The 16,022-nt window shown below is 40.1% G+C and overlaps 1 protein-coding gene across 2 annotated transcripts in view; it reads right to left on the bottom strand.

Moving 5' to 3' along the window:
* Nucleotides 1–7,777: 7,777 nt before the first annotated feature.
* MIPEP (mitochondrial intermediate peptidase) overlaps nt 7,778–16,022 on the bottom strand; it is a 75,205-nt gene continuing 66,960 nt past the window's right edge. For both annotated transcript variants that reach the window (XM_087759459.1, XM_087759458.1), the window contains one exon: nt 7,778–8,011. In XM_087759459.1, coding sequence (XP_087615585.1) covers nt 7,917–8,011 — 95 coding nt within the window. In that variant the 3' untranslated portion in view covers nt 7,778–7,916. The remainder of the gene's footprint in view (nt 8,012–16,022) is intronic.

Below are 16,022 nucleotides of genomic sequence, written 5' to 3'. Positions count from 1 at the left end.
ACAAACATGAAGCAAGGAAGAACAAAAAAATCAGAGTAAAGCCAGCGAGGCACAGGCTTCAGACCAGCTAAACAGATACTTCTGACAGACCAAGGGAAAGGCGTGGAAAACGAAATAGCTCACAAAGTAAGAAAATGAATGTCAAATTAGCTATTTCCCTGTACTCAGCCAGCCTACATCAGTTTTTCACGCACATCTGAGACCGTCAGAAGCCAAAAAAATAAAAGCAGATTTTCTTGGAAAACAGAGATTACAAACTGAACAAACTACTAAAACCACCTTATCTTGGGAATTTGGCTTAAACACCAGATTGAATCAAAGATAACTAATTTGATTAAGTAGAACAAGTTATCTAAATCCCTATTTAGGAGAAACACCGCCAGCAATTTAGCACTGTTTTGCAAAAGGCCTTCAATGTTAAATAGTTTCAGCAAGACCAATACCTACAGACACATGGCACTTCTCAATGCATGGACACGTTTGTTGGGCAGGCATCAGGGTAAGACAACAAATTAAACTTACAGGAAAATAAGAAGAAAATTTGCCAGGATGGTGAGGAATCAGATCTGATCAGAACTTACCTGGTCTCTGACAGCTGAGTTGGGTCACAGATCCTAATAGCACTGCCTCTTTCTTGCAGCTTGCGATTACATCTCCAGTTCTTAGGGAATTCCTTTTTCAACCCCATCACGACAGTAAGCGCTAACAGTGAACTGTAATTTCAACTCTCATTTGTAATGAATGGGATTTACTATGGCTAGCATGAATCATTTTGATAACACATATAATTAGTTTTACAGAAGTTTTAGTATGTTATAAAAGTTGCTATATCACTTGTATTCCCCCAGGGCTTTCTTATAAAATTATTTTGTTACAACTGTATTCTTCTGGGAACTAAAGTGTAGACAACTGAACACAGCGGTATGTCAAGAGGAGCATTGCAAGCCAAGACATTCAAGGCAATTTTGCTGCCTTTTTCATTTCTAAAATCCATGTGAAGAAATGCGATCGCTTCTGGACTCCAGCATTATCAGCTGTTCAAAGCTGAAGATACTCGTTTCCTCCCAGCCCGTCAAGAAGCTGCCTCTGTGCAGCCCACGGCTGCCGAGAGCAGATGCTGCGGCTCAGCTGCCAGGAGCTGGGATGCCTGTCAAATGACCTTGGGGGAAAATGCTCAACAGGTATAAATAATGTAGGTCTTCAATAACTTCATCTGAGCTATGGAAATTTATCCTGGATGAGGATTTGGCTCCGTACAGAGGGCTGCAAAGTGAGTTAACTTGATTCCACCTTCATGAGGAAGAAAAGTGGGGTTGGTAGGAGTGTGCACTACGTGACACCAGCAACCCCTTCTGACTTCATAAGCATTTTTTCTTTCATATGCATTTTGAACACTGAAAGCAGGCTATGATTGAGCCCTTGTGACTACTTCTGAAGGGTACTGTTAGTAAACAGACTTTGTTTTTAACAACTGCCCTGCTAACCTGTTGTGAGTACGCTAGAGGAGCTCAATGAGCTGGCCCAACTCTTACATTCAGGGCTGCTGCAAACATCAGCCAAACACAGGGTTCTGACCATGCTTAAGGGACAAGCCAATATTCAAACACCTACTTCATAAATTACTATTATTCATGAGGTCCAGCTGCCTGCAGTGTATGGGGACCTGCTGTCCCGTGGCGTGTAACCTAAAGGGTCTCATCCATCCCGACTTGCTCTGGCTTGGCAATGCTTCGCCTTCTCAGCGGGTGATGTTTGGGGCACCTCCCCAAGGCCCAGCTCTCCCAACACTCATCTCCCACGGCACAGGGAGGGCCGGTGAGAAATGCTGTTCAAGCATGAGATGCACTTCGGGCTATATGGGCACGTGCCAGTAGCAGCTAGGGGCAGGGTGGGAAGAACCTATCATGCTGCCATTTTCATTTTCTTCTTACATGATCACGACCACCAGGGCTGAGTCACGGTCCAAATCACCCCTTGCCTCCTCCTACCCCCCTGGGTCATGCCCCACCGCAGCTGTAAGAGCAGAGGGAGAAGGGAGCCGTTTGGAGGTCTCTAAGTAGTAAAGTGAGGGGGCTGTAAGGAGATCGAGGGACAATTGCCAAAAGCTACTTCGTAAAACCCAAGATGTCCTGAAGATTAATTAGAAGCATCTTCTGCAACTATTTTAATATTGTGCTACATGATACCGTCATTAACATATAAACTCGGTCATATATGATAGGCAGGAAAAGCAAATGATGGTAGCATTTGACGACTGAAAAATGGTAACATTAAAAAAAAACAAGTAAGTTTGATGCTTTGAGGTGTTCTGAATTTAAAACAGGATTCCTGACACTTACATTCTAGCCATCTGTGCTCCCTCTATAGTTAGTGGAGAAACAAAAAGGCATGTGCAAGAGCTGGTTCATCCCATCCTAAGACAGGTAGGATATGTCCCGTTTTGAAGGTGCCTGTTTCTTTTCATCAAGCATGAAGGCAGCCGGAATGGCAAGATTTAGCCATCTACAAGTTGCCTTAGAGGCTGCAGGCTCATAGGCAACTTCTTGGCAAGAGGCATCCCACTCCCTTTCCTCTGTGTTTTTAGATCTACACACCAGCAGAGCACCGACGAGTCATCCTGTCAGATCTTTATCGGCACTTTGCTTCTGGTTTAAGTATTTTGTCTTTAACAGATTTTTTGGATACTTCCTCCGAACAACAAGCCATAACGATTTCCTACAACTGCGCAGCTCCGGCGTGCCGCGGCGCTCCGTTTAAAGAGCCATCTATCCAAGAGCAGCCGCAGCGGACTTAAAAGGTAAACAAATCTCAGCCTGGGGAAGATCAGAGGAGTCGCCAGGCAGTCCTGCTGGTGCTGATTTATACTTGATTTATACTTCCTTATCTTTTATCTCCTCCCCTCTCCTCCCCGAGCACACTAGCTGTTCTCCCACGGTCCTTCTTCCAGGGAAATCTGTGTGCTTGCTTTCTGCAATCGTGCATTTTCAGTTCTCAAGTTCTTTAAGTCTTCTAATTTTAATGTAATATTCCCCTTTTGGTATACTGCAAATCTGCCAGGGTAAAGCGCTGACTTGAACTCGTTCCCAACACCATGTAAATAAATCCCTAGCTCTGGGAACAGAATATCTCCAATACTTTGCCCAGAAGCAATCTGAAATAGCAGGGCACAGTGCCTCTCACTTAACAGCAAGCAGAGGAGGTGCTTTGGCTCAGGCCGCTTTTCCAGCTCTCCACTCAGGAATCCCCCCTAGCCGTGAAGCCGCCCGCAGGACAGTTACCCAGCGAGCGTGGCCTCGCTACCCTCGTGGCAAAACCTCCTTCCACAGACACTCTCTTCATTCATAGCTCCTAAGACCAGAAAAGATGGCTATCCCCTAGTGTAACTAAGGCTACGGAACTTAATTAATTTATTAATCTGAATTAATCTGAAGTAGGGCATATTTTTGACAAAATAGTCCAGTTTTGATATACCTTTCTAGTGCTGATCTGTCAAGCCTGGCACATGTACCAGCGCTCAGTTGCCCCTGCTGTCAAAAAAAATAAACTAAAAATTAGGGGCAAATTTGTCTAATTTCAGCTTTCAGCTACCGGCTCTTGTTAAACAGTTGTTTTCAGACCAGTGTTCAACCTTTCAAATTTCTGCTTCTGTGTCACAATTAAGATATTTTAATCTTCCGATAAACTGAAAAGCGTATTTTCTGAGCCATCAATATTGCTGTTACAATCATCTACTCTGTCCACTTCCATCTTAGTATCATCTATGATACTAAGCTCCATTACTTTGATATGTATTAATTTTTAATTTTTGCACACTGATTTAGGTCTGACCCACTGTACAAGCTGGTATTTAACATCTGTAAAAAGGAAAGTATTTTATCAACATATGATATGAATTCTTCCATCTGGCTTTCCACTGAAGACAAAGCAGACATATTTTTCAACACCTCTGCCTTTTCTGTTACTGACAGTGTTGTACTTTCCATTTCAGACTTACTGCTTTGGAAAGAAAACCCTCTTTTACTCTCCCCAAGTTTTTAACTCAGAGGTAGTTTTGCTTCCGTATCAACCCTTTTTCATGCCTGGTTTCTAATCTATATTCAATTCTTGCCCTATTTCCCTCCCTTCTTCACTTAACTGCTGCCCTCTGCTCCTCTCACCTTTGTTGGTAAGGTGTTCAGAGAACGCCATGCAGCACCAGCTGCATTTATGTCACCAGAAAGCAATTATTAAGCAATATTTCAGTTTTCCTTAAGTGAATCAGAAAAATAATCACATCAAACATGAAAAAAGCAGAGCTGACACCTCAGACTATCAAACGTAATCCGCATGTGTTTTTCTGATGTGTCTTAATCATGTGTTATTATTTCAGGATTGTGTAAGGGTGTAATTTCTTCTGAAGATGGTCACTACTTATTTTCTATAGCAGCTAAAATTGAAAACGTAGTACAATTTCAGATTAAAAGCATGACCCTGAGTTACAGTATTATAAAAGCAACTTTTGGATAACTGGTTCAGCAGCCCCAGTGGGAAAATATGGAATGCTGGAAAAGGATTACAGTGGTTTTTACATTTAAGAAGAGTAACACTGCTGGTCACAAGAGAGGTCTCACATTACTGAAAGTACACATATTTGCTGGAAAATAAAAGTCTCTCAAAGAGAAAAAAAGAAAGGAAAAAGCATCAGACATTTGAACAGCTGGAAGCATTTTTAGAAACTACCAAAAAAAGAGAAAAAAATCATTTAGAATAATATTTCCCTTTCTGTAGTAAGCATCGTAGTGGTGATATAATGCATTCTCAAGAGGTTTAATCATGTCTACTGTTCAATCCTCAAAGGTTATTTCATAAAACAAAAATTAGTGGAGTCAACCACAAAAAACCTGAAGCTGTCGTTCCGAGTTAATTTATTTTTCTACCAGCTCCCATCTTTTTCAAATGCCCCAAGAGCTATGAATCTGTGACAATAAGCTAAAGTCCACTGTGCTCTGGCAAAAGACAAGATTTTCTTCCTTTCTTTGTCTACAGCTGATTTTGGTATTAAGAAGATGTTATTTGATGCCACTCTGATAAAAACTGGAAAAGACTGTTGCTTACAGAAGAATCAAATGAGACAGTGAATTAAGGAAGTAATAGCAGCCACGGGCATAAGCCAGTGACTACTACATGTATTTTGATAAAGTATCTACTTCTAGAACCAACATCACTTGAATTTCTTTCAAATTAAAGAGGCAATCTCTTAATTTTAAATGCTCTGCTTATTCCGCCAATTATGATGCTTTATTTTCTTTACCATAGCGCTCCCAGGGCAGTGTCAGCACTAGGATTTCCTGTTGCTAAGTTCTTTTTGTCACAATGAATCTTTCAACATGTGCCAACTCCAGATAAACGTAATTGGTAGGTTGCTCCAGTACAAAAAACAGGCAACAAACAACACAAGGCTCCCTTAGCAACACCCTTGAGTTCCCTTTAAAACATACTTCAATTAAACACTCTACGAGGGCTTGTTACATTTATGCTCGTGAGCTATTGTATCCTTTTCAGAACTTCCCATCTTCACAATGTGTTTTTACTCACACCTAAATTTAGAATTGTTTCATTTTTGTGTTGGTTTGTTTTTTTTTAATCACTTAACTTACAGCAAAATACTCACCTAGTTTGTTAAGCGAAACCGTTCATTCTTTCCTCATAGGGACCAACTGCAGATACAGAATGTAGCCACTCAGATGTACAACACAGAAGCCTGGCTGTGGTACGTGTCTGAAAATATGCCTGCTATTGTTTAATCAAAACATTTTTTATCTAAAAATGTCTAAACCCAGTTTAATAGCATGGTAGTGCCATTCATACAAGACAAATTCCCACCACGCAAAACCAGACAAAGTGAAAAAATAGGGTAAAATATCAAATGATACCTGATAGCACAAATTCTGCTAAAAAAATGGGGTCCAATCATTCAATCAGCTCTTACTCTTCTATCTCCCTTCCCAAACATCCACTTTTGCTGGTTGAGTTTTTTAATCTTTATTCTTCACGTGCTTCTCTCCCAGCTATTTGTCCTCATCTCTCAGCCTTGGTTCTCTTCCTCTCTTGCTTCTTTCACCGTACAGGACACTCACAATACCTTTTGCAACAACCTACAAAGGACCTCTAAAAGACAAAGCCATTACTCTAGAGAAAAATTAATCACTTTTTTTCTTTTTTAAATAGGCACTCGAACACCATTTCATAATTTACTTCAAGAGAAAAATAAAACCCCACTGATAATGTTTCCTTTATTTATCACCCACTTAAACTGCTCCAGCCTATCCTGGAAAAACGTCTCTGTTTTGAATGATTTTTCCCCCCCCCAAACCTGCCCTCCTGTACTTTCAACAGCTCCTCAACACTTGTCCACTCATCATTAAAAGGAAACTACGTGAACAAACACGCAGGGAACAGATTCAGGCTGTCCCTAAGCAGCAAAGTTTGTTCTCTGTGATGGAATCATCAAAATGCCTGCAAATCCATATTCACTGAAACATGACATGCAGTAAAGCCCTTGAAGTAAGTGGGCAAATCTAAACCACCACTACACAATAAACCAAACACATCCAGATAACAGATAGAAGGACAAAAGGGCCCAGTTAATGGGAGAATACTCCTCAGAAAACAACGGCTCTATTCCTGACCCGTGAGTACTGAAGCTCAGTGACAGACCTCCAAAATATGACAGAATCATAGAATTGTTTAGGTTGGAAAAGACCTTTAAGATCATCAAGTCCAACTGTTAACCTCACGCTGCCAAGTCCACCACTAAACCATGTCCCTAAGCACCACATCTACCCGGCTTTTAAATACCTCCAGGGATGGGGACTCAACCACTTCCCTGGGCAGCCTGGTCCAGTGCCTGACTACCCTTTCACTGAAGAATTTTTTTCCTAATTTCTTAGGCAATATAAGCCTAGGAACTAAAATTCTAACACTGTTGGATAAAAGCTATTAATTCAGCAGCAATACCAGTTTTATGGCACCTTGTAAGTTCCATTCCTCCTCCCAATCGTTTTATGCACCTGATACAATGAACAGTCTATCTGCTGTATTTAGCTTTAAAGTTTGCTACTTTTGTTCCAAACCTGAAGAAGACCTGCTCAATGGCTTTGTATAAAAAAAGATACTACTTTTACTTACAAACGTGACCAGACGTATACCCACTGGATCATCGCACGACTACAAGAGCACGACTACTTTCCATGTTATCCTCCACTAGGAGACATTTGTGGGGTAAGTATTTTAATCCTTCGTCTCTTTTTGTGTGAAAGATATCCCTTTCCTCCATACCTTAACATTTTCTGTCACCTACTTTTATGACCACAGTTTTTCTTCTTCCATCTGTCTTTTTGTTCCCTATCTTAAATACAGTTCCCACTTTTCCACTTCATCTTTCTTTCCAATTTCCCCTCTCAGCTGCAAACACAATTTGCTTTTCCCCAATGCAGAACTCCTGCAAGGAACAGGGTTAAACAAGTTAAAAGAATATCCATGAGCATGTGAGAAAGACAGGTGCTAACAGTTCTGGGTCATGACACTTGACAGGTATGTCCTAATACTGAATCCAATGTGCATACCAAAAGACCATTCATACCACTCCACCCACCCTGAGGATGAGTTCAATTCCCATTTAACCAGCTGTTCCTGCAAGATCAAATTTTCTAACAGTACATGCTAGAGGATTTGTTCTCTCAAATTCCATGCTCCTATGCAACAGAAAGCCATCATCTTCATAAATGAAACCAGGTGATCCAATGAAATTATTTATTACTCTTCCACCAAACTTTTACAAGTGTTCACCAAGAAGCAAAATGAGTCACAATATTTTATCCACCATTATTAAGATGTATTCAATCTTCCATAAAAGAATTCAGTTCTGTTGAACATTTTTATGAGTCCATGATAAACGTTTCAAAGTCCTGGTCTAAGTCTGAAACAAGGGCATCCACAAAGTCTTCAACTGAAGGGGATTTCTGAAGCATACCTATAAAACCAAGACAACAGACTCTTAGCTAGAATTTTATGACCTTGAAAGCTTTGTCAATAATAATGCTTATTGCTAACTAACTTTTAATGTGACAGAAACAGCTATCGTCTTTCTTTGTCAAGAAATAAATGCAGTTACAGTGCATAGGGATTATTTAACTTCTTCAAGCTACCTGTTACACATTATCACAGAATTGACAAGTTTCAAGACTGAACTGATTTTTATCATTACTATCTTGCTTAAGCAGGGAAATATATTCATTTTAAAGCAATGTAACCACAAACTCAGTCATTTCCAAGCGACTGGAATAAATCAGCAATTGAGCGGGTATCTAAATCCTTACCTGCCAAGTCTCAGGCATGACAGAGACAGAAAAAACAACATATTTTCTCAGTGTTACACACCTTAAAAGCATTTAATTTAGTAGTTAAAAGCACAAATACCTCTAAAATGTATCACAAGGCATGAAACATACCCAAACAAATGCATTTTCAGTGCACTGCAGTTTTAGTTTTGCTGTTTTATAGTACCAGGACTTACCTTTTATTAAGAATCTTAATTAGTGCATATGTTAGCTGTAGCATATGGCTACAAAATAAGACAGGGAAATTAGCATAATGAAGAATCATGCTCAAGTACTTTGTCAGGTAATTCTACAAGCAGACCAGCTAAAAATCTCACACCTTCCTCCACAGAATCCCAGTTTTTAGAAAGCATGAGAATATATCCTGTAAATTATTTTCAGATGTTTCTTTGTACTAAACATTACATTAATGTTGGTCTTTTCACTGTTATTAACATTTTCAAGATTATATATGGAAATTTACGGCATTACTTGTACCAGAAAAAAAAACAGTATAGCTGCCAAATAATGTAAAATTTAATCTTCGCACTTCTTTGAAGTGATCTGTTCTATCTGACAACTGCCAATGTAAATATAACCTTGTTCTACCCTTTCTGATCGGCATACCTACTGAACATAACTTTATATTCTTTCACATCCTCAACAATATTTGCTTTCAGTGGAAATTATAATTGCATGCTGCTAAAAGACCGGAATCTTTTACTATAACACAATGATTCAAAACCCACCAGGAAACAGACCAGCTTGAGGTAATTTTGTGTGAGCAACCAAGAAGAATTTTCTTGCTCAGACTTCACAGAATCCCATTTCAATCTGATTTAAACACATTGCAAAGTGTCAACACAAACCGCCATGACCCAGTAGATTAATACTGAGCACTAAAAGGAAAACAAATCTCGGACTATATATAGGTTGACTGAAATGCTGTGAAATGAAGTTTGCATCAAGCTATTTTCGAAATGAAAGAGAACAGAATTAATATTTCCAAATATTTGGTAAACTTGTCATCTACCCTAATGTTAGTAAAATTGCTGTGGAATTACTTCTAGTTCACAATGAAAAATGGCTTGCTATATGCTGGGCTGAGAAACAGATGTGTCCAGATACCGGCTACTAATCTAACCTCCCCAGAGAGTCATGGCCTCTTGAAGACTCCCTCTCTTAGGTTCCTGAGTGGGCTGGCTGGGGGGCATGGGTATTTGCTCCCTAACAACCTTGGAAAAATTCCAGTTTAAACTCATATTATTTTCCTGCAGTTTTCTCAGAAGTGGAGAGAATGCCTTAAGAAGGTGACATGGATGGCAGCCCACTGAAACACGTACTGTCATGTATGACTACATCTTAAACTCAGTTGAAGCAGTCCAGTCCCAATGGCGCAATTAATTTTGCCTTTTTTTGGCCTCATTTTGCCTCAGACATTTACATCTGAACTAACTGGCTCTATTTCTAGAGACTGAACAGTAGGAAGACCTTCACGGGTGCCACTTATCTGACCGTTTTCAGAGGTCTGCTTTATGACAAGATGAGTTGTGCCTATGAAGAACTTACTTTCCCTGTGTCCCAGAAAGGAAAGCTGGATGACTAGCTCAGGTACAAGAATCTCAACTTGGTGAAATCATTCTTTCCTCCCAATTTTTAAGATGTAACTCTATAAAGAAACCATTTTTCTATAGCCAATATACCCTTTTCCATCAGATATCAATATGGAGGGATGGCTGTAATGCTGCATAGACAGTACAGAAAGATGGCCATAATAGACATAACCACCACTCCCCGAGCCCCAAAACACAAAAACCCCTTTCCAATACTGACTTTATAAAAAACAGCCAGGCCAGATGATGTTTAGCCAATTCTCATTCCAACCCTGGATATTACAAAATGAATAAAAGAAACATAATTAACTACAGTACACTTGGATGTATTTCAGTGCAGCTGAATACAGTCTTACCAAATCTGACTCAAAACTTGTTACAATTTGCATTTATTTAGACTCCACATAGTTTGTTTTAAATATGTAGGAGAATTCAAAATCGTTCTGGCAGTAGTGATGTCAAATTACCTCCTACCCAGTAGTTCCAACTTTTGATAATACAAACAGATTTCAGATTTCTTGCATTAGTGGACTACTGCATTGCTATTTTCCCATCACTGACATCAAAAGTAGACACTAGCAGAATTTGCTTTTGCAAGGAAAGGATGAAGAGTAACTGAGGTCATTGCTGAAGAACTCCTACTGTAGTAAAATGATCATGCCCTTATGAAATAAGTAACTACAGATTTTAGTGTAGACAACTCCAAAAGAAACAGACACTGATGGTATTTCCACGTTTTAACCTCTTGGTCTACACAGATGTGTTAAGAATGGTCATGTCTCCCTTTAAACTCCATTAAAATATATCAAAGCAAGATCAGCTTTGATATATTGTAAGTACTCAGCACTTCAGTCTAAATGATTCAGTAAGATGTCCACAAGGTCTGATAGTTGCAATTTTAAAATCTAGGGGTGTATTTTATACGTTCAGCCCAACTCCTATTTCAGCTCAGTCTCTCCCAAGCCTAAGGCAACTGCATAGCTTATCTTCTCTGCTTTGAAGTTTTCTTTCACATTACAGCACTGTGGTTAACCACACCCTTTTCAGAGATGGCTAGCTATAACCTACAATCACTGAAAATTCGGAGAAGAATAAAGCCTGTGGCAAAATTTGGCCTCTGCCCCTTTGGAACACTAATTATCTTGGGTCCGTGTAGTTTGAGTTAACATATAGTTGCCATTCGCATCACCTTTTAGGATTTATGCATATTTCTTATACTTTCAAAGAGACAGACAATCATTATCTGAAGATTTTTACAGCCTCTTCAAATCTTATTCCACAAAGTACAGTTTGAGGCACAGAAAAACAGATTTTCAAACCGTATTGGAGCAACTGCATGTTTATTTACAAATTTGGTTGGTTTGATTACCATGTATGCACACAGCTGAGTATGTCTGTCTGCAATATAATATCGCATTAACTTCTTCAGAGGACTTCTTCAGAGACCCAAAGGGCAACGTGACTGCATCAAAACTGCAGGAGAAGTGCACTCCAGGATATGTTCCATGCTCTCAGTTCCCAGATCATCCAACCCAGTACTTTTCATGCTGCAATTCACTTTCTGCCTATGCACCTGGGTTTCTTTCCAGTCAGGGAGTGCCAAGGGAGAGAGGGAGGGACGGTGCACACCTGAATCTTGTTCAGACCTGCAACCAGCACACAACTGGACCTGGAAGGGACACCTGGGTTACATATCTTTAAAGGAATTTGGAATCCCAAATGCCATGTAGTCCTGGGAAGGAGAGGGTCTGAAAGAGCCATGTGGCCAACCCAAAATGACAGAGGAATCAAGGTCTCAAACTGTATTTCCTCTCTAACGGAAAAAAAAAAAAACCACAAGCTTCTTGGACACAACATTGTTCACTCATTTTTTAATTGCTATGACTATTTGTGACTATTTCTGTATTTTGGAGATTATCAAAGGGGTAAAAGAGGTCACTTCAGAAAATGTTAAAAAAGGTTTCATGAAGCCTTTGTTTTTTGTTTTGTTTTGTTTTTTTTTAAATGGAAACAAACGCCAAGAGAATCAAATCCAAACAACAACAAAAGAGTATATTGTGTTTTCTAATTAAAGACTAGTCCAAACAGGAATCTTGTCAGTAACTCCACTGGATGGCAGGTCAGATCCTTTATCTTCCCTAATCGGTACATCTATGGAATCATGTGGGAGAAAGATGAAAAGCTAGGGTCATATCCAAACACAAAAGAAAGACAATAGATAGCTTCTGAGAAGAAAATCGTAACAAAGAAACTGTATAAATGAAATGTGCTTGTGAAGTTATCTGTTATCAAACAGTCAATGAATATAGCTAACTTCACAATGAGATACGGAAGCCCTTCAAGGGTGAGGCTACATACATGCATCCAGAAGTCAGACTTGTACAAGCGCATTTCTTTATAGAAAAAAAAAAAATGCCTAAAATAACAGCCTACAGATCTTAAGGTTTTTGAAATACGGCACTGGTGAGCACAGAATCTGGACTGTTTCCCTGAAGAAGAGTAAAATCAACAAGCTTTTAAGTTTGGTGGAATCTGTCTTTAATCAGGAATCTGGTCATCTGCTACGGGAGCACAGTTTTCCAACTGATGAAAACCAACAAAAGATGGAAATCAAGTATTCTGGAACATGCATAATGAAAAGGAAAAAATGCAGCAAAAGGAGTCAGAAGCTGATTGAACCTAAACAAATTAAAAGAACAAGTAACTGTTCTTACTTTTCTCCTTAAATTCTCCATTTTTGTAATAAATACAGAGCAATTAAGTATAAACATATAATAAGCTTTTCCATCATGTGTTCTATGATTTAACCTCAAATAATCCCAAACAAGCAATCAAATTATTAACTTGTTAAAAGACCGAGTCACCTCAATTTCATTTTTCAGGGAGTCATTCAAGCATGGTTGTTTACGTTTTGCACTGTCTACAGATGAACACAATATGCACAGGCAAGAAATCTGCTGATAACTTCTGGTTATTTTTATTATCTTGAATATCTTCTAAAATTTCTGTTTAAAGAAATTCATGGTATAAAAGTGAAATTTAGAACAGAAAAGTGGCCAGTGCGATAATCTGAAGCAAGGAAGATGTATCCTTGGTGAAAGAGGATCAGATCGGGGAATACTTAAGCAATCTGGACATACATATGCCCACAGGCCCTGATGGGATGCTGAGTGCTGAGGCAGCTGGCAGATGGCAGTGCAAGGTGACTCTCAGTAATCTTTGATCAATCATGGCCACTGAGAGAAGTGCCAGAAGACTGGAGAAAAAGCAAATGTCACTCCTGTCTTCAAGAAGGGCAAGAAGGAGAACCCAGGGAACTACAGGCTGGTTAGTCTCTCGTCAATCCCCAGGAAAATGGTGGAGCAGCTAATCCTGGAAACCATTTCCAGGTTCATGAACAACAAAAAAATCATCAGGAACAGTCAGCACAGATTCACCAAGGTCACGTCATGCTTGACTAATTTGATAACCTTATATGATGAAACAACTGGCCTGACAGATGAGGGGGGAGCCATGGATATTGTCTACCTGGAATTCAGCGAGGTTTTTGACACTGTCTCCCATTAAGATCCTCATAAAGAATCTGTTTATGTACAGGCGAAGTGATAAGACAGTAAGGTGGATTAAAAACTGGCTGAATGGCCAGGCCCAGAAGGAGGTAATCAGTGCCACAAAGTCTAATTGGAGGCCAGTAACTAGCAGTGCACCTCAGGGGTCAATACTGGGTCCAGTCCTGTTTATCATCTTTATTAATGAACTGGGTGATGAGGCAGAGTTCAGCAAAGAGAAGTACAAAGTCCTGCACCTGGGGAGGAACAACCCCAGGCACCAGTATATGCTGGGGGCCACCCAGCAAGAAAGCAGCTTGGATGAAAAGGGCCTGAGGGTCCTGGTGGACACCAAGTTGAACATGAGCCAGCAGCAGGCCCTTGCCGCAAAGAAGGCAACCAGCATCCTGGGCTGCGTTAGGCAAAGTATTGTCAGCAGGCTGAGGGAGGTGATCCTTCCCCTCTACTCAGCACTGGCCGAGGCCACACCTGAAGTGCTGTGTCCAGTGCTGGGCTGCTCAGTACAAAGAGAGACATGGACATACTGGAGAGAATCCAACAAAGGCCCACTAAGATGACTGAGGGACTGGAGCATCACTCCTATGATGAAAGGCTGAGAGAGCAGGGACTGTTCAGCCTAGAGGAGAGAAGGCTCAGGGGGATCTTACTAATGAGTATCAATACCTGAGAGGAGGGTGCAGACGGAGCCAGGCTCTTGTCAGTGGTGCCCAGTGACAGAACCAGAGGCAATGGGCACGAACTGAAATACGGGAGGTTCTCTTCTGAGCATCAGGGAACACTTTTTCCCTGTGAGGGTGACCGAGCACTGGCACAGGTTGCCCAGAGAGGCTGCGGAGTCTCCATTCTTGGAGATACTCAAAAGCTGCCTGGCCATGGTCCTGGGCAACCAGATCTAGGTGGCCCTGCTTGAGCAGGCGGGTTGGACCAGATGACCTCCAGACGTCCCTTCCCACCTCCACTATTCTGTGATTCTGTAATTCTGTGAAAAAAATCTTGAAAACTTCTGCCAATTTTTGTAAATCATAGCCTGTGCCTTTATCAGCAGTATCACTCATGCTAATGCTGACACAGAGGACTTACTGCTGTCGGTGCTCATATTACACGTGAACAAACACACCAGCAGATGCACTACAGTTACTGACCTTAAGGTGACACACAGTTCTGTTTAGTGGTTTATGGATTTACTGATTGAAAGAAAAAAAATAAAAATCAAACTGCATTATCTTTTATACATAGATTTTTTTGGTCACATCACAAAAGATCCCATTATTCTACCATTAATGTCAAGTTCACTGCCCTGCAGTATGCACAACTATTCCTTAAACGTAGCTCGCTCTCTTCTTCAAATCCCACGCTGCACAGCTATCGCCTCTTCATCATTCACCATTGGTCCTGACAACTTACCAATGAACTATCTGCATTGAGGACTACAAGCATGAGGACTATAAATATTGAAATGCCTAAAACATCTAATTACCGCATTACAAGAGTTAAACTAGTTTGTGTGCTTTCAAAGTACCTTGCCAGACTTCATCATATTTGGATTTCTTTTAAACTTAATTTTCAGTTTAAACTTAAAACTTGGAATTTCCTGGACTATGATGCCACTTTTTCAGATTAATTTCAGTAGCAAGTTTTGTCCAAAATAACTGATGCATACTCTCAACCCCAACCTGACTGTACCATGTTCCACTGTGTTCTCTCACATGCAAGGGGGAAAGCCAGTTGTACTTCCATAGATTTTATATAAGTCCATCCACAGAAGAATTTTGCAGACTTCATTCAAATAATATTTGATTGAAGGGAGCACACTGCCAGCAACTTCAACATAGCCTCTAGGACATTCCAGGAAGATTCCATGCTCAGTAAAATGAAAAATGCATCCCAGAAACAGAAGAGATGATAAGCATAACCGCTGTTTAAAAATATTCTTTCTTTCTCTACCATATGACTTATAATATAATAATCGGATTTGCTTGTAAAGATGTACGTCCCTGTCTCGCAACTACTTAATCCACAATTCTGGCTACAGTTTTTTGAGGTTACAAACACAGACTCTTCAAGAACAGTAAAGAAAGGAAAGTTTGCAAAGTCATGCTGAATGAAAAGTAACCCTGTAGATCAGAAATATACATAGACTAATCTAGAGAATACATAGTTGCTTAATATATGATGAGTCTAAGGAGAGCAGGGGTTATGGCCTCAAATATAAACAGATGGGTCAAAGAACTGAAATGTTCTAGTTATGAAACTGTGCCAATCTCATGATGAAATACAGACACATTACCACTGTCTTCATTATCTGTAGAAAAAAACTCCCACAACTTCCAGTCTACCAAACTGGAGTGAACAGAGGCCAGTGAATTCATCCTTAATATGCAGAATTTCAGAACGAATTGAAAGATTCCCCATTAGATGAAGTACTTACCAAGTGCTCATATCAGGAACAGCAACACTAATGCAAAACTGTTTGGTTTGAATAC

This window comes from Nipponia nippon, unplaced genomic scaffold, assembly GCF_047370975.1.
Source record: "Nipponia nippon isolate SJK-2023a ecotype South Korea unplaced genomic scaffold, ASM4737097v1 scaffold_2, whole genome shotgun sequence".
Lineage (NCBI taxonomy): Eukaryota > Metazoa > Chordata > Aves > Pelecaniformes > Threskiornithidae > Nipponia > Nipponia nippon.
The sequence above is the reverse complement of the archived record's forward strand: the minus strand, read 5'-3'. Positions and strand labels throughout refer to the sequence as shown.